The sequence below is a fragment of the Myiozetetes cayanensis genome, unplaced genomic scaffold (genome assembly GCF_022539395.1).
Source record: "Myiozetetes cayanensis isolate MyiCay16 unplaced genomic scaffold, myiCay2020 scf4, whole genome shotgun sequence".
Taxonomy (NCBI): Eukaryota; Metazoa; Chordata; class Aves; order Passeriformes; family Tyrannidae; genus Myiozetetes; species Myiozetetes cayanensis.
The window spans coordinates 30,793,503-30,821,346 of record NW_026087631.1 but is presented as its reverse complement, the minus strand read 5'-3'; the positions used below and the strand labels follow the sequence as shown (position 1 = coordinate 30,821,346).

The 27,844-nt window shown below is 42.0% G+C and overlaps 2 protein-coding genes across 5 annotated transcripts in view; both read right to left on the bottom strand.

The window, feature by feature from the left end:
• Positions 1 to 13,535, bottom strand: part of TAL2 (TAL bHLH transcription factor 2) — a 30,400-nt gene extending 16,865 nt beyond the window's left edge. Inside the window, exon 1 of one of the 2 annotated variants that reach the window (XM_050328466.1) lies at positions 13,415 to 13,535. The gene's annotated coding sequence lies outside the window, so the exon portion shown is untranslated. Of the gene's footprint in view, positions 1 to 10,068; positions 11,569 to 13,414 lie in introns of those variants that run through there. The other variant, XM_050328468.1, reaches the window with a different exon arrangement.
• FKTN (fukutin) lies at positions 11,692 to 27,792 on the bottom strand. Of its 3 annotated transcripts, XM_050328421.1 has the most exons (9): positions 27,633 to 27,792; positions 26,296 to 26,355; positions 23,998 to 24,201; positions 22,287 to 22,564; positions 21,123 to 21,255; positions 19,414 to 19,543; positions 18,191 to 18,324; positions 17,444 to 17,571; positions 11,705 to 14,023 (listed from the first exon to the last, which is right to left on the bottom strand). In XM_050328421.1, exons 1-9 carry the CDS (start codon positions 27,735 to 27,737, stop codon positions 13,810 to 13,812), a joined length of 1,386 nt encoding a protein of 461 aa, XP_050184378.1. In that variant the 5' UTR covers positions 27,738 to 27,792; the 3' UTR covers positions 11,705 to 13,809. The 3 variants fall into 3 exon arrangements, with proteins under 3 accessions (XP_050184379.1, XP_050184380.1, XP_050184378.1); XM_050328422.1 differs by lacking the exon at positions 26,296 to 26,355 and having other exon boundaries at positions 11,692 to 14,023; positions 27,633 to 27,769; XM_050328423.1 differs by lacking the exons at positions 26,296 to 26,355; positions 27,633 to 27,792 and adding an exon at positions 25,264 to 25,280 and having other exon boundaries at positions 11,692 to 14,023.
• Positions 27,793 to 27,844: the final 52 nt, after the last annotated feature.

Sequence of the window (27,844 nt, the reverse complement as noted above, 5' to 3'; positions counted from 1 at the left end):
GATAACACAGTCCACCTCATATAGAAAAAACCAGACTTCACTATTCTGACTCTTAAAGGTAGCTTTGTTACTTCGCTTTAAAATTATTCCATCCTATATTTTTGCAGAGTTATGAATGTATGCTTTTATTGCTGACCTGATGGTGGAGAGATGGTACAATTTATTTCAAATTTAATTTTCAGTTTCCTTGTTTCCGTTGTTTTCAAGTGCACCTCTGTTTGCAGATGCTCAGCTGGTGCAAACTGACAAAATTTCATCAGTTACTATAGAACAGTGCTGATTTGCAGCATGAAGGAATCGCTCCATCACTCTTTGAATTTGCCAATGTTCCATCATATGAGCATGCTATATCCCTTTGCTTTCCAGTGCCTCTACAATAGCCAACAGCAGCACGGAGAAAGGAAGACAATTTTTGGGGCAAAATTCCTCCAAGCGAGAACTATGCAATCTGTATATCTGACCATCTGCATTTTCAAAGTAATTTTTCAAGGTCAGGCAGAAACTCCTAATCATTTGGACCATGAGTATCGTTCCTGCAGAGCTGGCATCCCAGCCTCCACAACAGCACAGGGAAGCAGCTTCATTTAACACCCATGAAGACCTTCCATGTTCCCACCCGTGTCTGTCACCTAAGCCCATAAAACCAAGACCTGCCTTGTGACCTGCTGGAGCCATCAAACCTGCAGGATCTGAACCCGGAATGTGCAAATTTTAAACAGCCCTTGAGTAGCCCTTCAGAGAGCTTTGCCTACCCTTTGTGAACAAGACATGAGTATCAGGGATGTGTGTTCAACAGTGGAGAAGAACTGGGGATCAAATTCTCTTCATCATCTGTGACTACTAAAAGCCCAGTGAAAAACCCTCTTTGGGGTGGATGATCTCATTTCCAGTGTGTTGTATCTGCCATGAGAGAGGAAACTTCATCCTCATCACAAATTGCATTCATCCAGGACTATCGTACCACAAATGTAGCTCAGCTTGGTTTTCTGGGTCATTTTCAGTGGGAACAAAAAGAATTAGTAAGCTCTCAGCTCCTCTGTTTTAGTTTCAACTGACCTCTCTTGCCTTCTTCAGCTTTCTACTCCAGTTGGTAAAAAAAAAAAAGGACCATCTCTCCTCCCTGGATAGAAACGTGACAGCCTTAGAGACCAAGTAAGTGCCACAAGCCATGTTCTGAGCACTGGCTCCACTTGAGGAAGATGCTGGTGTGAACGCTGCTGCTCCTGACTAGTGCTTCAGGAAGGCATGAGCCTATATCAAACCCAGAGCCAGAAGATGTTGTGATCACTCTGCATGCTCTAAAGCACAAGAGCAGGTTTTGGGCAATACAGTGCTTGCAAGTCCAGGCTTTGCAGAGACACAGCTTCAATGGCCATTTTTGGTTATCTGTCCCTTCATTCACTTCAGTTGCTGTGCTCAGAGACAGAGTCCAGGCTGCTGACAGCATCTCTCAACCCATGCCTTGTTTGAGGTGCTAGGTTTTGTACTATGAATGAATGAACTCAAAACACATTTTGAATGCAGAGTAACAGGCAGGAAGTCTCTGTGCGCAAAGGAGGTCAGGGATGCTCTTTCAGCACACCAAAAATAACATCCTGGGGCAAAATTCTGGCCTCCAGGAATGCACCAGCACTACCCTCCCTCGCCTGGTACCATGACACTGTTAAATACACAGGCAGCACCCACTCCTGACCTTTGGTTTGCTGGTGTCTCTCACTGCTTTGCCAAGACAGAATGCCTGTCTGCATGGAAACAAAGCCCTGCTCCTCATCCCAGCACCCTGTGCCCACCCCTTTTCAGCAGTACTGCCTTTTTGCAGTTAAAATGTTTCTTTTTAGAGTGCCTTTTATTTCCAGCTTGGAGAGCAGGAGGACGAGAGATGGGATAGGGATGCTGAAGTAGTAATTTACATAATCTGATTAACAGAGGATTATCCAATGGCTGCTGAACAGCCTTAGTGTGCTTGAGCTAAAAACCTTACTATTCATTGCTCTCATCACCCTGCAGGGCGGCTGCACCTGCAGCACCAGCTAATACTCTCCTGGGGACTTCAAGGGAGGAGAAAAGCGGGGGCATATTTTTATTATTATCTGGGGGAGGGTTGAGGAGCTGCAGCTTCTTGTGTGCAGTCTCCCTAATTGATCTGTCTGCATTAGTCATTAGGAAGATGAAATGAAAGCTGAGCCAGTTGGTATTATCAGGAACAGCCATCACCTTTGAAAAGCGGCAGCTTGTGTGACTGCTCCCAGTTTCCCTGTGGGTAGTTCAGTGAGGCCCATACTGATCCATAAAGAACTGGTAGAAGGGTCCTGCACATGCAAGAACCAAAACCACAGTTTCCCCTGTGAACACCAGTGCTTTGGGAGCAAACTAGGCCTTACTTGTGTTCTAATATCACCAGAGACCTTCTCAGGCTGTAGCCCACACCTCTGCCCCAGGAACAACATAGTGACAGGGGAAAGAGTCTGCTCAGAGATTGCAAAGCTTCACACCCACATGCCACCTTTTTATTGTCCATGAGTAACTGCTTGGCCCAGTCATCCAGGGACAGGGTTGAGGTGGCAGGTGTGGAAAGAGCAGCAGGAGTTACCAGAGCAACCCATCTGTGTGCTCAGGGGGAGAAAGAATAAACCTGCAAAACAGTTCTTCCAAAGCATAGTCCAAGACTCTCCATAGACTCATAGAATCATTCAGGTTGGGAAAGACCTCGAGGATCCTCAAGTCCAGCTGTTAATCCAGCACTGCCAAGTCCACCACTAAACCATGTCCCCAGGTGCCACATCTACACATCATTTAAGGACGTCCAGGGATGGCGATTCCACCGCTTCCCTAGGCAGCCTGTTCCAGTGCTTGAAAACACTCCTGGTGGAGAAATTTTTCCTAGTATCCAATCAAATCTCCTCTGGAGCAACTTGAGGCCGTTTCCTCTTGTCGTGTCACCTGGGAGAAGAAGCCAACTCCCACCTTGCTACAATCTCCTTCCAGCTACTGGAGAGACAAATAAGGTCCCTCTCTCTGAGCCTCCTTTTCTCCAGGCTACCTAACTCCAGTTCCCACACTGGAGAGCAGCTAACTGCCTTTTGCAACTCAGCAAGCAGGGTAAAAAAAAACCCACAACCTGAAGGGAAGGACAGATAAATGCTCCTTAAATGCACCACAAAACTCAGCAGCACATCAGGGCATTGGCTGGTGCTGAGTCCAGCTCTCACAGAAGGCGTGGGAGATGGATGAATTTCAGGTCCTGGCAAGACAAGAAGAGGTCAGCTCCTGGTTTCAACAGAATCAGGCCCGCACCCCAAACATCCACCCGTGATGAAGGGTTGAAATTCCAAGAGAGAAACGTGTTAACTCTAGAATGGAACCAACTGGAGAGACATAGATCTCCAGATTAGGAGAAACATCAGATAGTATGATAGTATAGTTGACCCTCCCACACATATTCACATCAAAGGCGGGGAAAGAGGAAGAATTTGAGTATTTTTTCCATTGTACAGAGGGACAAGTGTAAGACAGGCAATTATAAGAGATTTTAGAACCTTCCAAGGAAACGAAAACTGGAGTTTCTAGAAGAAAAAAGCCAATTAAATTTAAATTCAAACCTTAGAGCTACCTGGAAACAATAACCCCTGCCAGCTGCTGGCTTATTCACCACACTGGACAGGAATTGCATCTGTTGGATGTAGAGTACCCAAGAAGGTGTCCAAGGTACTGCACAGCAGTGATATCTGCATACTCCTCTCCATGGTATAGGTGTCACCAAGATAGTTCCATGCTTTGGTGGAATTCATATTCCTGGATTTAGGAGTTAACTAGTAGCAGTAGAAGGGGATAAAATGCATCCTGCTTTGAGAAAGATAGTAATATCTGTTTTTAAACTAATTCTTCTCACTGTCATCTGCCCAGATGCCAAGAGGAACGAGGGAAAAACAGTAACTATACAAGCATTTCTCTGTGCCATGTGCTGTGGGAAACCTGTTTTCCTCAGAGCCTTATTTCTTTGTGCAGCTGTAGCTCCTTGAGATCCCACTGCACCTCATCAATGCTGAATCTAGACCCTTGTCTCCTGACCCCAAAAACATTCAAAATGGAAAGAGGCAAAACAGACGTGAAAGCAATTTGCACATGTTGGTGGATAAAAGTCAGACCTCTTCTTCACTTGTCACTTCAGTACAGGCCTGTTCTATATTTTGGAACTGAAGGGCCAGAACCTGGTGCAGATCATCTAGCATCTCATGGTGTTCCAGGAAAGATGAACATTTCCACAGATCACAGACACAGAGACAACAGCAGCATCAAGTGCTCCTAGAGATGGACTTTTATATATATTGCCCAGAGCTCAGCAGCCAGAACAAAAACATTTCCTCACAGCTGCTATTATCTTTTTTCCATGCTTCTGTCCCCAGAAAAAGCAGCAGAGCTATTTAGCTGCCATCCATTCCCGAGGCACACAAACTTGACCCATATGAGGCACAGAAAATACACATACAGCATGAATGGAATGAAGAAAAAAACCTTCTCCTGAGCAGCAAGCACGTTTCTCACCATAAATCTTCAACATACAAATATCAGCAGCTTCTCCCCATCAGACAAAGCTATGGAGCAAGTCACATCAAGGAAACATTTAAATGGCAAGGGCCAGGACTGCTGACAGTGGTTAGAAAAAGATTGTGCTACTCTAGCATTAGATGTCAGTTTAAACATGGACTGTTCTTCTCAGAAAGGTGCAACAAACCAGGAGCTTTTCACTTTTTCCCTTTCCCAGCCCTGTCCCCAAGCCCCTCACGGGTCGACTCGCATCTCTCTGTGCAGCTGAACAACTGTGGAGACATGGGAGAGCTCAGCTCTGAGGCCCTGCGTTATTTATGAGTTTGGAAATCAGAGCCATTCGGTTCACTGCCAGTAAATGGCAATGACTGGAGGGAGGGGACGGGGGACTGGGGGCGGGCCAGTGAGAGGAAGGCTTGTGTGCAGCTCTTCATTCTCTATTCCCTGTGAAAAGGGAATCACTCCAGCTAACTGGCCCATGGAGATAAGGATTTCAGACAATCTGCATTAGCCTGATAAGCCAGGTTTGCATTTTATAAAGATTGTTTGTTAAGAGCCCCGGTAAAATAAAATACAGTCGGAAGGCTTATCAGCACAACTCATTTCCACTCATACCCCTCTTCCCTCCACCACCCTGTACGTTGGTTTTTTTTCCCCTATAAATTAAGGTGCCTGCTTGTTTCCCAGGTCTCTGGGATGGAATACAGACCAGGCACAACAAGCAGTGGGGGAGGGCTGGGGACGACAAGGAAGAATAGCCCAAAACCTCCCAGCTGCAACTGGTCACTGTCAGACCATGGTCCCAATCCACACACAGCATATGGGGGGGCAGTGGATGGTTTGGATTTCACCCTTCTGGTGTAAACCAACAGCTGGGCTGTTACCACCTCTTGGTACCAACTAAGAATCACATCAGGAAGGAAGAGTTATACCTGTTTCCCTCTACTTCATGTGTTCCTCTTCCCTCACTTAAAAAAAAAAAAAAAACATGGTTCCCTAACATGAGGGACTCCCAAACCCCTTGCAGTCTTCTCTCTTCCCTCTTCAAACTGGCCTTAGTCAGGCATTTTGCTTTAAAACAGCCTTGATGAATAATGGAAAACTATTAGAACACCCTCTGGTGCTTGCCCTTTCCCTTCCTTTTTTTCCCAGCACCTGAGCCATTCTGTTCAGATACTGCTGCTTTTCCAGGATGTAGATGCCCCTTTCCGCACAGACGCTGGGCACTACTCAGCTATCACACAGTCATTCTGATTAAGTTCCTCTCCAGCCCACCCTGGATGATGAGTCCCAGGGAAAGGCAGCCACACAAAAGCAAAGTCTTAACAAGACAAATTCTTCCAAGTTTTCACAGCCAGTGCAACTACAAAGTAATTTTATGTGTGTTAAAATGTTGTTTAATGTGTTTAAAGCTGTTGTTTCCAGCCGCCGTTGCTGCAAACAGTTTTACCGGTGTTTTTTGGCAGCAACACCTTAGCAGGTCAGAGAGCACTCTGGTGGCGCTTTGCATTTCTACCTACTACTTGATAATGTCATAGAGTAGTGCAACAATTAGTACTACAAGCAAGGACAACTGTCCCATTCACACTCTTAAGGTCCAGCCCTTAAAAGGATCCCAGCCCTCTGTATGAGCAGCAGTGGCCATGCACAAAAGTTGCACCAGCCCCATTTCAAACAGGTTCCTCCTTTGCAGGACCATTTGTAGGTAAAATATGGGCTCATGTGGCCCCAGTGACAAAGCCTTTTAATCACTTCAGTGCAAACTCCCACGAAACCCCTTGTTTCAAGAAGTTAAATGGGAAATGTGTCAGTCTGGTCACCACTCTGGCCAAAATCCAAAGTATCCATCTCCAGGCTTCGACCAGCTTCATGTCAGCCTGACAGATGAGGTATTAGTAAGGACTGGTTGACAACTCAGAGGGGCTCAGAAGTGATACTGGGAAATTTGGTGGTCAAAGCAAGAACAGATAACAGTATTTGCTGTGCCCTTCCTCGGCTTGCTCATAGCAGATATTATGGATCATTATTTATAGGTTAGAACCTCTACTGTACTACAGGAAAAGGCGGGTCTGAGGAGGACCAAGGGGCAGCAGATTAATTGGCTGACTTCATTAGTGGCCTACAATAAAATGTCTGTAAAAGACTGGTAATGAAAAGATTAACAATGGTCTCAGCACATTGACCTCAGCAACAGTTTGATCCCTGCAAGAAGGAACAGGTAATTTTTCTGATCAAGCAATCAATGCATTACAGAGGCAGCATTAACCCAGAGAAGTCACTGCATCAAGCAGACAGGTGCTGAAGGCATCAGCAGTGCAGTAAAGTCATCACAGATGGGTACAGGCAGCTCATGCCAAGGTCTTTGCTGGAGCAAAGCTCTGTCACTGTCCCTGTGTTTCCAGCTATGTTACATGTATTAGGGTCACAGAGCAAAACACCACCACCCAAGAACACCACAAAGCCCTACTGACATACTTTCCCCTGTCTGTGCTAGGACTACCAGCCACAGAAATGCCCTTTTCTTTTGAAGTTGTGTTTGGGAATACTACTGTTTATTCCCAAGGTCTTCTGAGGCAAGATCTTAGGAATTCTGCATGTTTCCTCTTTGAATGTGGCTGGAAAGGAACACATAGAAATTAAGTTTGCAAGGTATCTGTGTTTATAGATAAATGCCATGATTTAACCCCAGCTGGCAATCATGTACCACACAGCCCCTTGCTCACTACCCATCCTGCAGTGGGATGGGGAGGAGGACCAGAAAAAAACCCTGTAAAAATCATGGGTTGAGATAAGAACAATTTAATAACTGTTAATTAACTCCTCCAGTTTATATACAGAGCGTGATGTTCTCCAAAGCACTTGGATCATTTAGCTCACCTGTCCCAGAGATGTAATGGCTTCTTACACACCTGCCCACTGGCACAGCATGCGAAACTGAAAAGTCCTTGATTTAGGGTAAGCACTTCTCATACTGAATCCAAAAACACAGTCCTGCACCACCTACTGAGAAGAGAATTAACCCTGTCCCATCTGAAACCAGGGCAATAAAGTTTTCCAGGGACTAAGGCACCATATGTCTGGTCAGGCGTGAAGGGCCCCCTCCCCCATGACACAAATGTATCTTGGCTTCCCAAAAGAAAATAATTAATTTAAAGAAAACCCTAACAAAAAACAACAGCCTAGCCTGGTTCCTGTCTTCACTGGCTGTCACCTATTTTATCTTCTCTCCCTTTCCATGTTTGTTCAGAGATCACTCTTTCAGTGCAGCTGGAAAGGTTGTTACCAATAGGCAACCAAGCCTGAATGCTGAAAATGTGAGATGATTACAGGCACCCAAAGAGCAAACACCCAGGTTTTTCAATAGAATATGCTCCTGCTGCCCCACCAGGCTTATGAGACACTGCTCTGGACAGTGGCAGTGATAAACAAGGGCTTATGTCAGCTCAAGAAGAGAGGCCACACAGTTCAACAGCAGTTCACTGTAGAAGCTGCTTTACTCAAAAGTCTTGACTTTTGTGAAAGGAAGGGGCTGGGTAAAAGGTGCTGTAATTAGTTGCTTTATGTCAAGAAGAGCCACCTAGCTTATCCTGGTTTACAAGTGGAAGGAACTGAGATGGCTGAGCTGGGGAGAAGCAGAGACTGAAGCACCACAACTGTCTAAAGGGCATAATTTTGGCATTCCAAGTTCACATTGAGGGCCTAAACCAAATCGCATCAAAGTCATCATAAAACTTCCTTAAATTGATATTGGAACAGAATGAAAACCCATAGTACATGCCCATGGGTATCTCCAACAATGTAGTTGGTGTTGCTATCCCCATCCATATTGGTTTCTCATGGGCACAGAAATGGTTACCAAGACTCAGGACATATTTTCACTGTGAGCAGAAGGGAGGATGACTCAGATCATCCTCCTGCCTTTTTATATTCTATTATATTCTACTAGGATCAGTATTATTTAACATCTTTATCAGGGACATGAACAGTGAGATTGAATGCATTCCCAGCTAAGTTGCAGGTAACAACCACCTCAGTGTTGTGGTTGATATTCCAGAGAGAAGGAATACCATCAGAACAACCCTGGCAGGCCTGAGAGGTGGGCCCACACCAACCCCATGAGATTCAACAAGATGGCTTGCAAGCTGCTGCACCTGGGTCGAAACAATCCCAAACATGGATACAGGCTGGGACACTGTGTGGATTGAGAGCACTCGCAGAAGGACGGGGGTACTGGTGAATGCAGAGCTGGACATGATCTGCCAATGCCAGAATAGCACCTCTAGCCTGATAACACTATCCATATCTCAAGAGATAAAGATGTTCCATTGGGTCTCAAAGCAGGCTCAACTGCACAGATCAAATATTGCTTTCTTGACAATTAAAAAAAACCCAAAGAACCAAAAAGTAAGAAAATAAAGAAATCAAAAGAAAACAAAGAAATAAGAAAATAATTCCCAAAACTCAGTTGGGCCCTCTTCCAGGTAATGACAAGAACACATACAGTCACACAAGTTTATTCCATTTACCAACCAAACACATTCTTAAAGGCCTTCAGGGATAGAAATAATACAACCCTTCCCCAAACTATTCCCATTCTTAAATACCACAAACATTCTCTGCAGCTCATTCTGATCTTTCTTGGTGAAATTTAAGCTTCTTGCATTATGAACCAAGTGAATGGGATATTATACTTGCCACATCCTTCTCAGCAGGAACCACAGCTCTTTCTACTCTTCCTTATATGTGGTTTCAGACACTCCTCAACCTGTCCACCAGGACTGATTCTACACTGAAATACAAAGGGGCACGGAATGGTTTGGGTTGGAAAAAACCTTTAGAGGACCTCTAATCCAGCCCCCCTGCAATGAGCAGAGACATCTCCAACCAGACCAGGCTGCTCAGAGCCCCCATAACAGAGTAACAAAAGTTCCATGTCACTCTTCCTACATCCCACTGGATTTCCCCTGGTCCCAACATTATTCTGCGCATTCAGGATGTTACCAAACACCACTCTGATTGCTTCCTGTGTCAGAACTAATCCCAGTGTAGGTGCACATCACTGCACTGTCAGACAGGCCCTTGCAGCCCAATATACAGGCACACTGTACCTACTAACATTCAACCTAATTACTCTCATGACAACAGGAGGTATTCAGAATTTTTAGGGCCAGAACAGAAACATTATGAACACACAGTCCTATCTGCAAAGCACCAGGCATGATACTTCCCCTAGTATGTTCCAGGTAAAATATGTGACTTCTCTTTCAAGCTGTAGGAAAGATGTATCTCAGGAAAACAGACTCAGCCACAACAGAGTCAGTTTCTGTCCTTTAAGGACAAAACTTCCATTGTACCTTCCTTTTTTCAAGGGGAAAGCTCTTATCCACCCCCTCAATTACAGCAGTGACTTGGGTTTGGTTAAGACTCATCCAGCTCATAACTCATGTGCTCTGGAGCAGCCGAATCAGTGCAACATTTATGCATAAAACTGCATAAAACTCAGTAGAGAACTCAAGAACTCACCATCAGGAAATCTAATGCTATTAAGCAAGATTGTCTGCTGATGTAAATGGGCTGCTGGTGCCACTTTACCAAAACAGCTGATGTAGATCATTGAGAACAAGTGCCAGACAGGCTTTGATGTGCTTGCACATGCTTTCTCAAGTTCCCATGTTCTGTTCTGCAACACACAGTATGACAGAAACACATGATGAGAGAGAAGACAAGCGTAAGATCCTTGTAGGACCATTCCAACTCAGAATATTTTGTGAAATCTGTAGACAGTGAGGTAGCTGCCTCTGAATTTGAGAGAACTCAAGAGAACTCAAGTGTGAACTCAAGAGAATTACAACAATGAGTAATGAAGGACAGAACCGAGTTCCTGAAAGTCACTGTGACAAGCCAGTCCTTGGAAGGGAGGTATCTGCATTATTACACAGATGTTACTCATTTAAGATCGCATTCAGCTGTGCAAAACACACAACTCCAACTGACAGTGCAAAGCATAGATCGGTTTTCTCTTGAACTGACAGATTTAAGACTTATGATGAGGGTAGAGAATTCTAAAGCAGCAGAGGATGAAGGCTGTTTAACACCAGGAACCAACATCTCACAGACTATGTTTCAAGAGAAAGAGCATAAAGAGATCAGCTGCTTCTTTTTCACTTGGACAGCAGGGAAAGACTCAAACACAGAGCACTGGCAATTCACTATCACTGTCAGTATGACCTCTAGTATCTGATTCTAGAAATAGAACCCTTCTTAAGCTCATACAGTTCCAATTTCCATTTTGTAAAAGCAGAAAGTTATGGAAAACTACTACAGCACTAGTTCCTAGAAATACGAACTCCCCCCCAGCTGGAAGACAGGATTAACTACAGTCAATCCTTAACTACAGTCAGTTTTGACTGACATTTGTCTGATATGTTCTGAGAGGTTTTACACATTTCCACAAGTAAAATACTCCAGTTTCCACACAGGTGCTTCAACTGGCATTCCTCCCATTTACTTTTATTTCCTACCAACCATAGAAAGGGAACACATACACCCCTTCCTTTTTGCAACCACCTTTTAAGGCTTTTGAAAGTGGTCTTTTATGGTCCTTTCTCTTCAGGCAATGCTATTTCTTCAATCTTTCTTGGTTCTTTCTATTCTGTAGCTTCAAACATTTTGGTTTCTTCAACAGTTGCACATACCTAAAGTGCCTTGTTTCCTGCAGAAAAGTCAAGGGACTTCATGTGTTGTTGTTCAAGACCACTAACAGAATTTAGGAATTGTCCTCCTCTGCAGGGCATTTTCAAAATGAAGGTGGTTAGTAAGTTAAGAAGGTAACACAGAATTAAGATTCCATTTCAGATGAGGCAATTCAGGAGAATTTAGCAGGAAACGTGCCTAGATCTTGTTCTTTCTATTGGAATGGTGAGGCTACAGCCCCAGACTTTCCAACAGCAGCAGTTCCATGATGTTTACACCACCCCTTGGGACTCCATCTGTGTCCAAGCAGGAGATCTCTGGTCAGGGCACTGCACAAAGCATGACAGGAGACATCCAGAAGTGCAATCTGTTTGTGCAGTTGAAGGATCCTTTCTACTACCAGTGGGCATCTGCCAGATATCTTTTTTGTGTCCAAGTTATCTTTATTAAAAAATAAAAGCTCAAGACAGTCAATTAAGCAGTGTAAGAAACAGTTCAAAATTTTTCTCTGTGCATTATGTCACGGTAACTGCAATGAAGTGTGTTAAATGCTGCCCAAGATGGCAAAACAAAGGATGAAACAGCATCCTGAACTGCAAATTAGACTCTTCTTCTTTTAATCAGTGTTAAACACACACTTGTATCTTTTGAAGAGAAAATATTTTAACCTGAAGAATACCTTACAGGTATAATCAATTGTTAAAGACATTTTCCCTTTCAGGGACATGCATTTTTTTCCATTAGTCTTTTCATCTACAAATACAAACTCAAAAATTTGACAGGATTATAATTTTCTGACAGTATCTCTTCTTTCATTCTTAAGCATCTATCACATTTGAAAAACTTACAGGCTTTTTGCATGTTATTAAACAAAGAAGTTCATGACAACAGAATTATGAAATGAAAACCTTAAGAGCATTGGCTTTTTTAACTTAAAGGAAAAATACAGAAAATTCTACCTGAGAAATTATCCCTTATATGAAATGATCCCTTATATGTTTACCAAGTTAGCAGGATTTCACATCTCTCTTTTCTTAATTAGGCAAGCTAACAAAGTTACCATACCAACTGAAGAGCCATCATGACAAGTCGCTACCAGAAGCTGAATAATTCACTCTGGGAGCTCCAGTGGCAAGAGAAACTGAAACTGAAGGGACTGGCAGGAAAAAGCTCGCAGCACACTCCAGGGTACAAAGGGCAGGGAAGCCCCAGAGCACACCTGGAATGATGCAGCAGTAAAACCGTCACAGGGCCGTGGCTATGCCACCTGTCTGGAACTGGACACACTTTGGACATGGATAGAAACTGCAGATGAACAGATATGAGTTTGCTGCAAGTAAATATGAGCTCCACCCAGTGCCTTGATACTGGTTCACCAGTACTCCTGGGTCTGTACCATGTACTGTAGTTGTAACTCACAAGCAGCTCCAGTGCCCTTTTTGTCCTCTGCACAGCACGACTGGAACAAACTTGGACACGCACTCCTTTAAAAGTGAATATCCCCCTCCAAATTGCTGAAGAAAACTCACTTCATTAACCAAAAGCACAGTCAGAAGCAGGAGAGAGCTGTCCGGCTTCCACTTTCTTCCCATCCAAAGCCTCATACTGCACTGACATTTCACTTTCAATTATGCTGCTACAAATTTGATGAACCAGTTAGTATTTGTACACAGTCCTGCTGATGCTGAGAAGGAAGATCTGCAGTGCTCAGAGGCCTCTGTTCTGTAAGTCCATGTGAAACAGGCAACTGTGAACAACCCCCATTTCTACCTACAAGACAGCTGGGATAGCTCTAATTTTCTGAAACCCAGTCAAAACTTTCACAGGGAGAACTCAAGAACTGGGATGTCAGAACCAGAATTTTATTCTTTTCGTGGGAAATACATCCCAGCAGCATGCAACTTCATGTTCTTAAAAAAGAAGAAAGCAGATTGGAAGAGGTCCAATGTGGATAGTTTCTCCATCCATTCATTTAGTATTACACTGTTACCTCCTAGATGTAAAGCAGGTTGGCCTTATAGGTTCTATGCAATAGAAACACTCCACTCCCAAGAGCAATTTGTTGCTTACTGTAGGAATGTGTCAGTCTCAAATCAAGGACATATGAGGTACTTGTAACTCTAGTGTTTAGAAGACGAATATTCACAGGATCTCCTTTGAAAAAAGAGGGACTTACCTGAGATTTTTCCATCTCAACCCTCTCTGAAGCTTGAGAAGTGAACAGTCTGAAGGTTTTGATGATCTCAATAAAGTTGATGCCACATGGCCACTGTTTACACTTAAAACAGTCAACTGCCCATATACTGCAACATTTCTTCTCTACTTCCCTTTCTGCAGCTTTTCTTTCAGCTTCCCTTCTCTTCATGTGCCTTTCATCTTCTCCTTCAACCACCTGGAAAACGCATAGTGAAGGTGATGAAAAAATACCTGTTAAGCAAAAAGAAGGTAAAGGTCTCTTTAGGAAACACATGAAAAGTTACAAAAGGAATGGATGTTGATGCCTTTGGGCAACAGGGAATCACAAGTAGACAGTTCTGAGGGCAGCAGGCATGTTTTGACAGCAGTCAGGGGTCAGTAGATCTGGATGACATCGTCCCACTCATTGACAGGCCAGACACCGTTGTCCTGCACGTTGGATGGGGAGCTCTTCCAGTCCCACACCTTCACAGGAACCTTCCAGTCTGGGCCATAGTTGGCTTCAACATACTGAAGAGTTTCACAGGGCACATGCACCTTGAGTTCTACAAACTCAGTCCAGCACAAAGTGAACTTTGGAAAGAAATACCTGTGTGATAACAAAAGAACACAGTCACTGGCAGAAGACTGACATAAACCTCTCAATAAGTAAGTTCAAGGAGAAAGAAAGCTGCTTATTCTACTATTTTTCTCTTATTTCATAACTTCTTATCTGTGAAATACTATTTACATACAGAACAAGGATGTTACCAACAGTAACTGGTGAAAATTTGCCTCGTGTAGGAAGGAGCATTCCTAATTCTTTTCCTGTTTATTCCCATATCATTCTGCCACCTATAGGAAATCACTTGGTCCCTGTCTCTGCTTTTTCACTTATAAATGGGGTTTAACAGTTCCCTCTTTAAAAAGGTGTCAAGAGGGTGAGATACACTTAGAGCAGTGGAAGTTCACAGGTAAACTGCAGAGTTTAATCAGGATGATACCTTACAGGAGCACAGTGTCAGAGTCAGTGTGTTAAACAAATAAATGCCGAAGTCTATGTACTGTTCCTGCAGAGGATAACTCCCACTTCTGAAGCTCTGAAGACTGCCACAAAAAAACCCAAACAAACAAACAAAAAAACAAACATAAAAAGTGATCTCAAAATTCCTTTCCAGAGATTAAAATGAAACCATAACTACTTAGTCCTTTTGAAAAAGAGTTAAAAGATTTGTGCATTTGCATGAACTAGAACCACCCCCTCCATGTTCTTGTAAGCATAATGTTAATTTTATTTCTAAGCTCTGAGCAAACAGCATCAGAAAATAACTGTGCTTTATGCTTTAAATGGAGGGAAAGAACAAAGTAATCAAATGTTTTCTCGATATATATTCAGAAACTACTGATTAACTCTAAACTAAACAAAAAAGCAAAAGAATGCAAGCTACCAAGGGGAAAATAAGGTAAACAAACTGTTTTACTGGATTTGTGAACATCAAATAGCTATTTGCATGAAGACAGGCTCAGGGAGTTGGTGTTGTTCAGCCTGGAGAAGGTTATGGGTAGAACTTAAAGCAGTCCTACAGCATCTACAGGGGGCTTAGGAGAGAACCAGAGTCCTGACAAGGGCACATCGGGATAGGAGAAGGGGGAATGGCTTTGAACTGGAAAAAGCAGTATTAGATCAGACATTAAGAAGAAATTCTTCTCTGTGAGGGTGGTGAGGCTCTGGCACAGGTTGCCCAGAGAAGCTGCGGCTACACCATCTCTGCAAGTGTTCAAGACCAGGTTGGACAGGGCTTGGAGCAACCATAGCAGGGGGTTGGAATGAAATGATCTTTAAGGTCCCCTCCAAGCCAATCTGTTCTGTGATTCTCTTCAGCTTTTACTAACCCAGGAAATCACTAATTTGTCAGAAATCAGTGGACATGTATACAAAAAAAAAGCTATTAGCAAACCATTGAAATGAGAGCCTTCAGAGAGAAAACTCAGAATAATAATACTATGGAGAACACAACAGGTAATTTAAGTAAACTAATCTACAAATTAAAAAGTCAGTTGGAATTTTTACCCAAATAATTATTTAACTATTATTAAAATCTGATGTTTACACTGACGGACAGAAAACAATGCTTTTCAGTAATGCTTCATACTACTGGAATCCTTGGTCACCATTTGCTCATGCCAAGTTGCTGGGACAAGGTTCTTGTACATACACAATACTCACCATTTTTTCTTCCAATTTCAGTTTTATCAATCTTTGGACGTGGAAGCACTGAAAGGATCAGACACTTACAGGAAGTCCTCTTAGATAAAAACCTACAGAATTAACTCATTTTAAGGATTAAAGCCTAAAGTACAGATCTGATTCCCAGAGTCAGGTTTTGTAGATACTTATTCTCTGCTGGAGAATGCAACTGTCCAGTATTAATTCTGTAACAAACAGGTTTCAACTGCTGCAACTCCAAGACAAGATAAGGAAGATGCACATCTCTGTTTGTGTCTGCAATGCTGGGGAAATGTTTCTGTACATAGGAATGCAAAACATGCAGGCTGTGAAGTTTGGAAACTGGCTCTCCAAGGAAACAGAGACTAAAATTGACTGTGAAAAGATATTTTAGAGAGGAAAGGAGAGAAGCTTCAGTTCTCCACGCATTCATGTGGCAAGATGTATAGAAAGTATGCCTTTGCAAATATTTAGCTTTCTGAAGAGGACATCTTTTACATTTCAGGTTTAAAAACATAAATATCTTAGAAGAGAAATTCCACCCTTCTCTGTGATAATCTAGTAGCTACCAATCTCTCTTCTGATACCACGTAATCAGCTGGTGAGATTCCTTTAAATTGTTAGAGTGGATTTAGGATTCAGCATGACCAAACAATGACCTCTCTTTTGACTGACCTCCTCACTTTACCTTCCTCCAAAATTTTGACAGGGATGAAGACTAAGCAAAACTGGGGGTCATTCACATCAAACCTACCAATGATCACATCTCAGTTACAAAAGCTGGATCTTTTTCCTCTTTCTGAGAATGTGTTTGGAATAATACATACCTGGAATTATTTGGTTAAGGATTCTGAACAGCTATGTTCTGTCAGGGCTTAGGGCCTTTATCATGGTAAACAAGCAGTTTTCTTGCTCCTTTTCTGTATGCATTAAACTAAGCATAAGAAGCACTAGCTCAGAACTAGAGGGTTGGCTTCCTTATACTCCTATGCCTAAGCAAAGTTATTATTTAATTCTTATTGAACTAGAAAGCCACATTTGTAACTTTTAAGAACTAAGAAACTAAGACAAGGACTTGGACACTATCACCAACTGGATGTTCTGCCACAGTGTTCATTAAGTTCCTGTTAGACAAATATAAGCAAATACAGTTCAGGGAAAATATAAAAGATAATTAAATCCTATAGAAGTCAGAAAGGTTTTCAGTTAGTCTGCAACTATCTCCTTCTGAGTGAAGGTGGGTGATGGAAAGAAACAAATTTAATTAACAAAACCCATATTAAGTTTGCCGAATAGATTAGGAAGCTGTTGCTGATTTAATACTGAAGAGTACGAAACAAGAAACCTGGGATCCTATTCAAAATTCCATTTTCACAACATGAACAATAAGCAGTCGTGCATTGCTGTCACAACACTACAGTCAATAAAGTATTCCAAATCATTACCTTAAAATCCCAAATTATGGGGTTTACTTTGTAAGGACAGTCGAGGGGTTTTTGCCATAATGCCTCCTCAAGTTGCCTAAGGATTAATTTTCTACTGTAAAATTAATGTGTGTTTTAGAGATTTCTTTCTCATCTTGGTGTTTATGTAACTTTGGAGCTTGTCACAGTAAGATAAAATCTGCTTGATACATGATATGCCAGCACTGCTTTGGATTTCACAAGGCCAGCACCTCTCTAGTAAAGCACTGGACCGTTCTCTTTCTACTTCCCTGGTCTCAGAGTGCAAAATCTGCACAACACAAAAAATGCCAACACTAAATGGTAACTTTCCTATCAGTGGTACAAATCCAGTTCTTACTTAAATTTCTTGCCCGATTTGGCTTGAGTTCCTCCATTCCATATGTGATCCTCCTCTTCATAGAAGAAAAAAATATCAAGTTTCACATCCTCTTCTCCCTGAAAAGAGAGTTCCAAACTGTCTTCCACCTGCAAGACAAAAATACACAACATATATATACATAAAAACACAAGGCAACTTTCATCAGAAAGTTTCATCAGAAAACAAAACTGTTTCCATCAGATATACAGGGTGACTTCCGTCCTAAGTAAAGAAACCATACTAATTATGCCATTTTTTTAAATGCCTTAAGAACCTTGGAAATTTTTTGCACCTCCATGGAGCTACCTTCTGTTTCTTCCCTTTGGCCTCAAAAGCTTCAGCACCATCTCCTTGCCTTCTGCCAGAAGCAAAATAATCTCAGTGCCAATCCTCCCAATATGACAAGGCCCATCCAATCTCAAGGACTAAATTCTGCCTTATGTTTCCTCAGCACCACTGACACAGATTAGAACCCCTATAAAACTCATTAAACACTTCTGAAGTGAAATTCAGACTTCCCAAACAAAGCTAAAGCTATTAAGAAGGGTATTTTCTCACACATAATCCAAGAGAACACACAAAAATCAGCAATTCTGTGTTTAGGTAAAACCCTACTGAGTAACTGTCTGATGAGGAGACTTCAGGTACCCACTTCTACATAAATGATCTGCAACAGTACTCAGACTTACAAATCTACACGAAGTAAAGTGTTCATTATCTATATACCTTGCCAAATTTGTGCTTCAGTGGCAACCCTGCCTTCTGAAAGGCTGGAATGATTTCTGCTTTGTAGTCCCTTATAAAGATTCCCAAATCCACATCTTTGCTGTGAGGAATGACATTGCACTGTCTATACCAGCCTGAAGGGGAGAAAATAAAACAGAAAAAAATTAAGTTTAATTGAGGAACATGAATTCAGTAGAACAAAAGCAAGATAAAAATGAATTTCCATGAGGTTGCCAGGCAGAAGTCTTTGATTGAGGCCATAAACAAGTTTGAAATGAACCACAAAGAAAACAAATGTTACTGCACTTACAGTCACTGCTCTTTCCCCCAAGAAAGCCAAGAATGAGAGGGAAAGCACTAACTCTTTCAAAGATAAAATACCTTCAGTTTTCTAATCTAAATGTATTTATAGGAAAAAAATATTCTTTATCTGGGCCCAAATCTAATCAGCAGTGAACAGCTACAGGGCTACAGCTGTGCTTCTGATTTGCAACTATTGTTTTATAGAGCATTCAAGATGTTAATCATCTTCCAATCACCACTGCAAAACAGAAAGAGAAGAAGTGGGACACCCTTTTGTCTGTTTCATTAAGGGAGCTTTTAGTAACTGTTCATTCAGAAAATTGTATTCCCCAGGATTAAAAAATACAAGTCAAATGTGCACACATAAGTTTTCACAAACTGTTTCAATAACAAAAGAATCCTCACCAGGGATAAGATACTATTTCCACCTTCAGGAGAACTGAAAACTTGCATTACCTACTCTAATAGGCTGACATTGTATTAGAAGGTTGGCTTTTAAAAATAAATAAACATGAACTACGCTTTAAAAGTCAGTGATAAGCATTAAATTGCACGGGGAGAAAAATCAGGTGAGTCTACATGTACAGCAGAAATATGTGCCCATCACTGTGTTTCCCCATTATCATTTCAGTAGATTCCAAGTCACACAAATTAGGGAACTGTTGATTACTTTCTAGCAGTGATGAACCCAACATAGATAACTGTCAACATTAAATGCTTCAGTGGAAATTTGCCCAGCATCTCCAAGGCTCAGGATTCTAAAGAAAGCAGGACCAAAATGCCTATTTCAATACAGCTAATGCCACATATTACCTTCCAACCCAGTACATTTGGCCTCTGCTGACATGACAAGTAATGGAGGATGAAATGTTTAAAATTTCAGATGAGATTAAAAATGCAACACAACACAAATGCTTTACCAAGGCACGTTCCACTGCTTAGCCAGAACTTTACTCCCAAGTTATTCAGTGTCAGGGCAGCCAGGTGAAGCAAGGATTTTGCTTTTATTCTGAATTCAACTGCATCAAGAGAGGCATCATCAGGATACAGCTGGAAGGTAAAGGAAGAATAAGAAAGTTATTGTCGGAGAGCAAACATGCCCCTTCATTCTTTTTAGTGTCCCAAGGAAAAATTACTTAAAAAAATTTACTTATCTAATATCTGGACTAGTATCTGGTTTTACACATACAGCTCAGTTTGAGACCCTGCACTGAAATGGCAAGTTTAAATTTAAACTCTGGAACATCAATCTTCAGTATTTCCAAACTAGCAGAATGCAAATTCACAGTAGAATAGGATAAGAAAATACATATTAGACACTGATTCTCATCACTTTGCAGCAATATGGATGAACCCTCGTTCAGCACATGCTGAAGTCAATAACCTAAGCCCAGGGGGAACAAAGGGCCAGAATCAGTCCCTTTCGGCACATTAAGGCTTTTCCAAACTCCAGGACTCCATGATTAGTTTATCTGGCGCCACCAAGTGTTACAACTGGATGTTGAATGAAAAACTGCCACGGAGTGAACACCGTGAACACAAATCCCTGCACATCTTCCATCCACAAATGTGTCAGGATCTGCAAAGTCAAAAATCAGCACTTTCAGTGCAAAGCCAAAATCAGCATGGCAGGCTGGGCAAATGTCAACGAGTATAACAAAGGAACAACACACCACTCAGCCTCATGGCTGATTTCTTGAAGAGCTCTTGAGCAACAAACAGCTAAAATTAGTACTTTTCTAAACAGGTGCCACCTGCTTATCTCAGTATTCAAGCTACAACAAAGTTCAATAAACATTCAAAGCCACATTTTCCTCTGCCTAGAGGTGATTATTGCCTGGAAGCTCTGGAGCTGAAGGGGAATAGACCTTCCTGTCTTTCACATGAGAACTGACAACACACCCTGGGATTAAGTGACTCGCCTGCTACACATATGGGAAGTCACAGCCTACTAGACTGAACAAGAATGGTTCTCCCTTTCCCCAAGACATAAATGACTGAAGAATGGAGCCTCTACTATCCTTTTTTCCCCTTTCATGGACTCAGAGATGGCTGAGATTCAGTGACCTGATTCTGCCTCTACAGTCTTATCAGAGTGTGGTAACTCTTGATCACTTTATAACTCATGTCCCCTTTCAAGTTAGAAAATGCTGCCCAGACTGCAGCAGAAACTTTTTCTAAGTAGTGGTAAACCCATTAGTTTACATAGTAAAAAAAGTAATGAAATAAGTCACTTTGGAATTAGTATACCATTTCAAATGAGCCAAATTAAGAATGTGAAACTGCATGGTTCAAAAAATGTAAAGTGAAACACTACACAAAACTTTGAGAATTGCCTTAAGGAAAGGTTTCAGCCACAAAGATACACAATATCTTACTCTTATTTACATGAGACCTATTTAACAGTAACAGCGTGTGAGAACTATGGACTTGTTGTTCCCTCATAATCTTCAGGTAAAGTTTTGGTTTTATTACCACTTAAACTCTATGGAATGAGAATCAGGGTCTGTGTTTAAGCTTTAGGTATGCAAACAGTCCCATTTAGGCAAAGAGTGAACTGTTCCTAGGTTTGGATCAGTCAGTGAGAACACAGATTACATCCCAGAGACACTACCTGATTACCACTAACCTGAAAGAAAGCCCGAGCTTCTCTGTACCTACATTCAAGGAATCTAGAGTGTGACATCTCCTCTAGAAAACTGGATGGATTTTTTGGGATTTGAACTTTTAAGTCGTCAATGGAAACATGCAGAAGTTCTGGTCTGCAGGGAAAAGAAGATAACACATTACCCCATTTAATTCTTTACAAACCACAAGGCACTTCTTCCTCTAACTCAAGTTAAAATCTTAACGCACACTTAAGGCAGTGGTTCCTTTGTCCAAATACAACCAAACCCAATTATATAAAAACAAAGCAACAAGAGCTTCAACAAATTCCCCTTACAAAGTTGAAAAAGAATTTCTATGCCTACAAGCCCATAGTTACGTTTTCAGATCACTGATTCCTTTACTAACTCACAGCTTGCACTGAATTTGTTCAGGAATATTCAGTGGATTTGAAAATTCAGGGTATTTGATTAGTTGTCTAACTGTGGGATGCACTTAAGAACCAAATTTTACCCTGTACTTTGAGGCTACGTGCTTTTAAAAATTAGAAAAGAATCCTCACAGAACATTAAGAGCATGGGTTAGATGCAGTGGTTGGCGCATGTCTTTATGGTACAAATGTCACCTCTCTTTATTCAAATTTTTTAACATTTAATTTTAGCAAATTAGATTTGTTCCTGAACGGATTTCTGCTGTTTCCCTTTTTCATTTAATGTTCCATATCCACACTCAACTTTTGGATACGCTGTGTTATCTATTAGGTAATAATAAATTTCTTGCCACTTCTACTTCCCCCCTGTGTTGATAGTACAGGTGGCTATCAAAAGATTTCAAACTTTTAAACATATAAATGGCAAACCACTGACCATAGCAGCAGATCCTCTGGTACCTTCAACCACAGCCATGACTGCTCTGACCTCTCTCACCTTTCTGTCTGCTTCAATCTGGCTACAGAGCAACTTGCTCCAAAACGTAGCTCTTAATTTATGAATAGTGTGAAGCTCTTGTTTTCAGGTAAATCGGAATTGGATTTACCTTCATACCTTATTTTACCTGTACTTTATGGTTCTGAACCACACATGAGCTGAGTTTTACAACCCGGCTTCAGGAAAGAGAGTACTTTTATACACAGAAGTTATTTTGGAAGTGCCATTATGGCTTTTTCCTTCCCCTATTCTGAACTCACTTTTCATATGCTCCAGGGTGGCGACCGAAGTGCAGTTTCCGGAAAGGCACAAACTTTCTGTCCATGTGGTGCTTGAGCCTCAGGGGGCCGTGCCACAGGTAATTCCCACTCCTCTCATAGAAGACTACCAGATGAATGGCATGAGATGCAAGCTTGAATATGTAGTGCAAGGGAATTTCCATTCCAGACAGGTCATCCATCCCATCCAAGCGGGGGTCCTTATTTATAATCTTCAGCCACTGGAACCCCATTTTCTCAGCAGTTTTAAAAAGGCCCACCTAAAAAATCAGAGGTAAGAGGTGGGGCAGGCTGAAGATTAGAGAAACAAACACTGAATGCTAAATTGCTTACTGTTAACTGACATTATTCCCTGTTTTCATTTTTTAATCAGACTTAAGCACAAATGAATCAAAAATTTCTAAGACCTTGAAGACCAACAGCCACAAGCAACTCCAAACCACCTTATTTCCTAAATTTTGTCCTTCAAATTGTTCAATAAACAATAAATAAATGTTGTAAGCCATGCCTGGACTAGGTTTGCTCCTTGCCATAGCACCCTTCTCTGCATTCTCAAACCATTCTCTAAAATTACTCTTCTGCCACACTTGGTGTTCTTAAGTCCTTGAATAACAACACCACTAATATGAAAACTTCTACTGCAAAGTCTTATTTTATAATGCAAATAAATACCTGAATTTCACCAAACACAGAACACTGCAGTAGGTAACAGGTTTTTATATTTCCATATAAAAAGGGAAAGAAACTCTGGCTGATAAGAAAAGGGCCAATCAGCATCTGAAAATCCTTTCAATTGCTCCCCCTTGAAATGTTTTATATAAGCATATCAGCTTCTCCTCTGGATGCTACAGATACCAATCAACCACAAAGGAATGGGGAGATGGATTTATATCAGTGTGCTGCCACACAAACTTATTCTCAGTTTCTTTAATTCCTTTACAGCCATGGCTAAAACAACTGCTGATCAAGTCCAGAGTGACGCTACTCTTGAGTTCTTCAGTGAAATAGTAACAGGACATTTCTGTCTCCTACTGTTTCTATTAAAAAAACAAACAAAAAGCAGTTTGCCATTGGTATCTTTAGTCTGTACAAATTAAATCTAATAAATATTTCCAGATTAGACTGAACTGATGAGATAATCTTAGATGCAGTTTTGTCCTTCATCACGAGCTACATCTCTATTGTTAACACATCCAATAAAAAAACTCCTAACACCAAAGAAAAGCAGAGGTACCAATGCTTTAAGTGAAATGGTACTAAGTACAAAGATGTACTGAAAGAAATGTAAGCCAGCAGACTATGATCATCTTTATGGTCTTGTCACATCAATACCTGCATTTCCTCCTTGATAAATCCCCAAACTCCAGATTTATAAGAGCTGCACCTACATCACAGGCTTAAGGTTCTCCTTCTTCCTTTCTAACACATCTTCTTTCTTTTCTTTTGGCATGGCCTCTTATTGCAAGTGTTTATGAATATTCTAAGAACTTCTAGCTCTCTCTAAATGACCCTTAATGCATCCAGGCTAGTACCTGGGTAACTTTTACTTTAAAACAAAGTTTCCTCTGCCTGAAATATTAACACAAAATGAATTCAGAGGCCTTTATACAAACAGGAAAGTACTATGTCACAGCATCACAGAACAGCTAAATGCATTACAATACACACACGTGTAGTGGAGACAGACACTTACTTCATGTTTCCATGTTTTGTCCAGTAGTGCAAATGTAGTGAAGTCTCTTGGAACACAGAAGTACTTGCATTCTGGGCTGGGGCCATCAGGAGAGCTTCTGATCTGCTCAATGTCTTTATCAACCAGTCCCAGAATCAAAGGATCAATCAAATACACTGGAATATTGTGGCTGGATATTAAGCTTAGGAACTTCCTAACAACGTGCTATTTGACAGAGGATAGAAACACCACATTTAAGCATACAAAGGTCAATATTAAACACTAATATTATATATATAACATTAAAACTCCAACAGAAAGAAGAAAACCCAATCCACTGAAAGAAGGAAATCTTATCTCCTAATACATCTTCTGAATACACATTTTACTTCCACAAACAATTGTGGAAATGGAAGTTTTCTCTTTCAGAAGAACAGGCTGCTCTTAGGCTTTTCAGGTCTCTAGGACTGGAGTAACAACCTGCCAGCTTCAGTTAGAACTTTCTACAACTCTGGAGTGCTAGACTAGAGAAAGGATTCTAGGCTAAACTCAAGATTCTTTCTAACTCCAGACTGAGTTGGAAAGCACTTGAATAAACTGGAGATTATAGAATGAGATGTGATGTGTATGTGGCTGCTGAGGGAGATGGCTGGTATAATTTCAAGGTTTCTCTGCAACATCTTTAAAGGCCTTGGTGATCAGATGCTGTTCTGAGAAAAGGCACATCTTGTGCCATCTTTAAAAAGGAGGATCTGGGGAACTCTGTTCACCTTAAACTCAACCCCCAGGAATCTTCTGGAGCAACAGCTCCTGGAAAGTCCCATCCAAGCACATGAAGGACAAGGATGTGACTAGGAAAACCAGACAAAGGCAAACTGCACAAAACCACAAGGCAAAGGCCATGGACACAGTTCACACTTTGACTTTTCCAAGGCTTTTGACTCAGTCACAGAGGGAGCCCAGACCTCAGGACTGCTGTACGTGGGAGAGGACTGAGTGAGAAGGTAGAATGCAAGTGCTAAGGGGTTAAAAGCTGTACCAGTCTCTGTACCTGATGAGAGAATTTATTAACTTGACTCAGTGGAGAATTTTAATCAAGCACATTTAAACATCTGTGGCACACAGAAGGCATTGACATCAGTCATGGTCACCCTACTATTTATAATGTTGCTGATGTATTCAACTATAATGTTTAAACTTAATGGCTTAAAAGCTCCGGCTTCAAAGGGACGTGAAAACACAAGCACAGGATGTGGGTGACCCACAGAGTTTTGGCAGTAGCATTACCTGTGTGATTAAGGCAGAAGCACGGCCACCCTTTCACTGATTTCAGCTACATGGATCTAAAAGGTAAGTGATGTGCTCACATTACACCTGTAACTAGAACTGGCAGATAAGACTGATGAATAGGAAGCAAATCTGTGCAAAAGTGTCTACTTCCCCTCCCTTACCCCATCACTTCTCCAGGAAAACAGATGCTTTCAGTTGAAACTCAAATAGCTGGTAGAAAGAGATGGCCTTGATATCAAGCCATCAAGAGAAACACATTGAAACAGAGTATTTTGGACACATCACTGCAGGGGCTCTGGAGTGCAGTGGGTCCCTGGCAGGACCGTGGAACATTCTGCTTTATCGCTAATGATGTGGTAAGAGCCAGTTAAACCTTGAGGATAAACCTGCCCACAGACTGGGAGCTGACTGCAACTCCCAACACCTGGCAGGCAGTTCCAAGGGGTGTCATGTCCAAGAACAGTGAGACATTCCTGGCACAAGCAAGCAGCCCATGGAGCAGCTGGTCTGGATTCTGTCCAGGAGCAGCTCTTAACCAGAGCACCTTCCCTCGTGCTCAGCAGAAACAGGGCCTTTAAATGCCTAACTAGCAAAGTTATCATGTTGCATTTGGACCGAGAGGCAGCAAGCTCTCAGCACATCCTTCCCTTTACCCATCTGTGCTTTTCCCACTGGGAGATCAGTTAACAAAAGGCTTCTGTAAGAGTGTTTCCAAACAAAGCCTAACTACAAATATGATAACTGAGCTTCCCATTCCCCCCCCAAGGGTGAGGTGATGTGTTGGCTGTGTTAAATCCTGCAAACCTTAAGCAGGGCACAATAACAACAACAACAAAAAAATATCTCATTTCAAGTACCTAATGGCACTCCTGGCACTGGGTTATGAGGACTGGAATTGTTTATATTATTGGAACTATATTATGGAACTATGTCAATAGGGAAGAGAATTGGACCCTGAGTTTGCAGTGCTGTGTGAGTTCCTGATGAGACATAGGGAAGAGCTGTATGAACCAGTGACACTGTACATACCCATCTAGTGCTGTCTTGGCCTGACTGGCTTCCTCTGACTTTGGAAAAAGCTGCTCCATTCTATTTAAGAAAGATGGGGAGGAGGAGAGAGAAAGATGAGGAAAAAAAAGTTTCAGCCGAATCCTTGCTTAGGATTTCTTAATAGGACATTCATGGACACTTATCCAAGTAAGCACTTTAGAGTTATGGCTGTGGTTTTGCCTCTGGTCACTCAAGTACCGCATTGAATCTGAAATCATAAACAACTTCCCTGGATTGGTATATTTAGAAGTACAACACAAGCCTCGGGGACCTCCAGACATGCAGGGACTGTGTGATGAGGCCTCAGGTTTCCAAGTCAATATGCCAGTAAATGTAAAATAGGGAGATGACAAACACTGTCAGGCAACTACCACGGCGGGGAGAGAGACAGCAGGACTGTGCCTCAGTCTTTTCAGGTGTAATCCTAGACAATTCAATCTTAAAGATTAAGGTCAGGGCAGTTTGCGGCTCAGCTTTTAAGCTTTTCGAAAGTAGAAAGAATTTCTCGTTCAATGCCCTGACATTTAACCACCAGAAACTGCAAGAAAGAAGTCAAAGTCTGCAGCACTACCTGGCACTAAAACTGCCTGCACTTATTAAAGATAAAAAAAAAACCACCTCCCAAGTCAGGAAACTGGATACCCACACAGTTCTGTAAAAATAAAAGGAGTTCCTCTATTGCAACTGTAAACTATGAAGACACCTGAGTAATTAATTTACAGTAACATTTACCTAATTTACAGTAACAACTCTTTTTTGTTACACAAAGATCATTCACCTGAACATTCCAGGTTTAAAAAGCAGGTATAAAAAGCATTCCAGGTATAAAAAAGCAGGTATAAAAACCATTCCCGGTATAAGAGTAGAGCTTAGTCTGTAACATGGATAAAATTATGAACACTGAGCCACAAAGCACTAAAACTGCAGAAAAAGTTGGGTTTTCTGCCCAGGACACCAGTGTTGGAAAATCTGTGGCCAATAGGTGCTGCCTCTCTTCAGAAAGGTCCTGGTTTCACATCAGTTTTAATATTAAAGTCTTTGAACAAGAGTTGAGGGTTAAAAGCCGTGGTGGCTCAGCCCTGGAGCATCATTCCTATGGGATGCCCCTGCATGACACAGTGACTTGGATACCGGCCTGAGAACTGAAACCTGACTGTACCCCTGCTACCAGACACTGTCTCCTCGCCCACACTGCGGGAATTTCGAGCCGCTCCAGGCATTTCGGGAGGGGAGGGGTTTGGGGTGATCAACGCCGACTAAGCCCCCAGACGACGGCAGTGCCCACACCCCCAGACACAGGGGCAGCTCTCCCTTACCTTCTGCGACAGGTAGAACTTGTAGTAGCAAAGCTGGAAGAGCAGGAACACGAGGCTGGCCAGCGACAGGAGCGCCAGCACGGCGTTCCTGTTGATTTTCTGCATCGGGAGCCGCCGGGGGGTCGGACCCGCCTGCCCGGCTGCCCGCACCGCGCCGCGGCTTCAGCCGTAAGACGCCCCCGCCGCAAAACCTCCTGACGCGTCGTAAAACC

Coding starts and splice junctions, on each gene's coding strand:
- FKTN (XM_050328421.1), bottom strand. CDS start 27,737: ATGCAGAAAATCAACAGGAACGCCGTGCTGGCGCTCCTGTCGCTGGCC. Junction 19,544..21,122: donor AAGCTCGGGCTTTCTTTCAG/GTTAGTGGTAAT, acceptor TTTACCTTCCAG/CTGTATCCTGATGATGCCTC. Junction 18,325..19,413: donor AAGCAGTGGAACGTGCCTTG/GTAAAGCATTTG, acceptor TCTCCCCTTCAG/GCTGGTATAGACAGTGCAAT.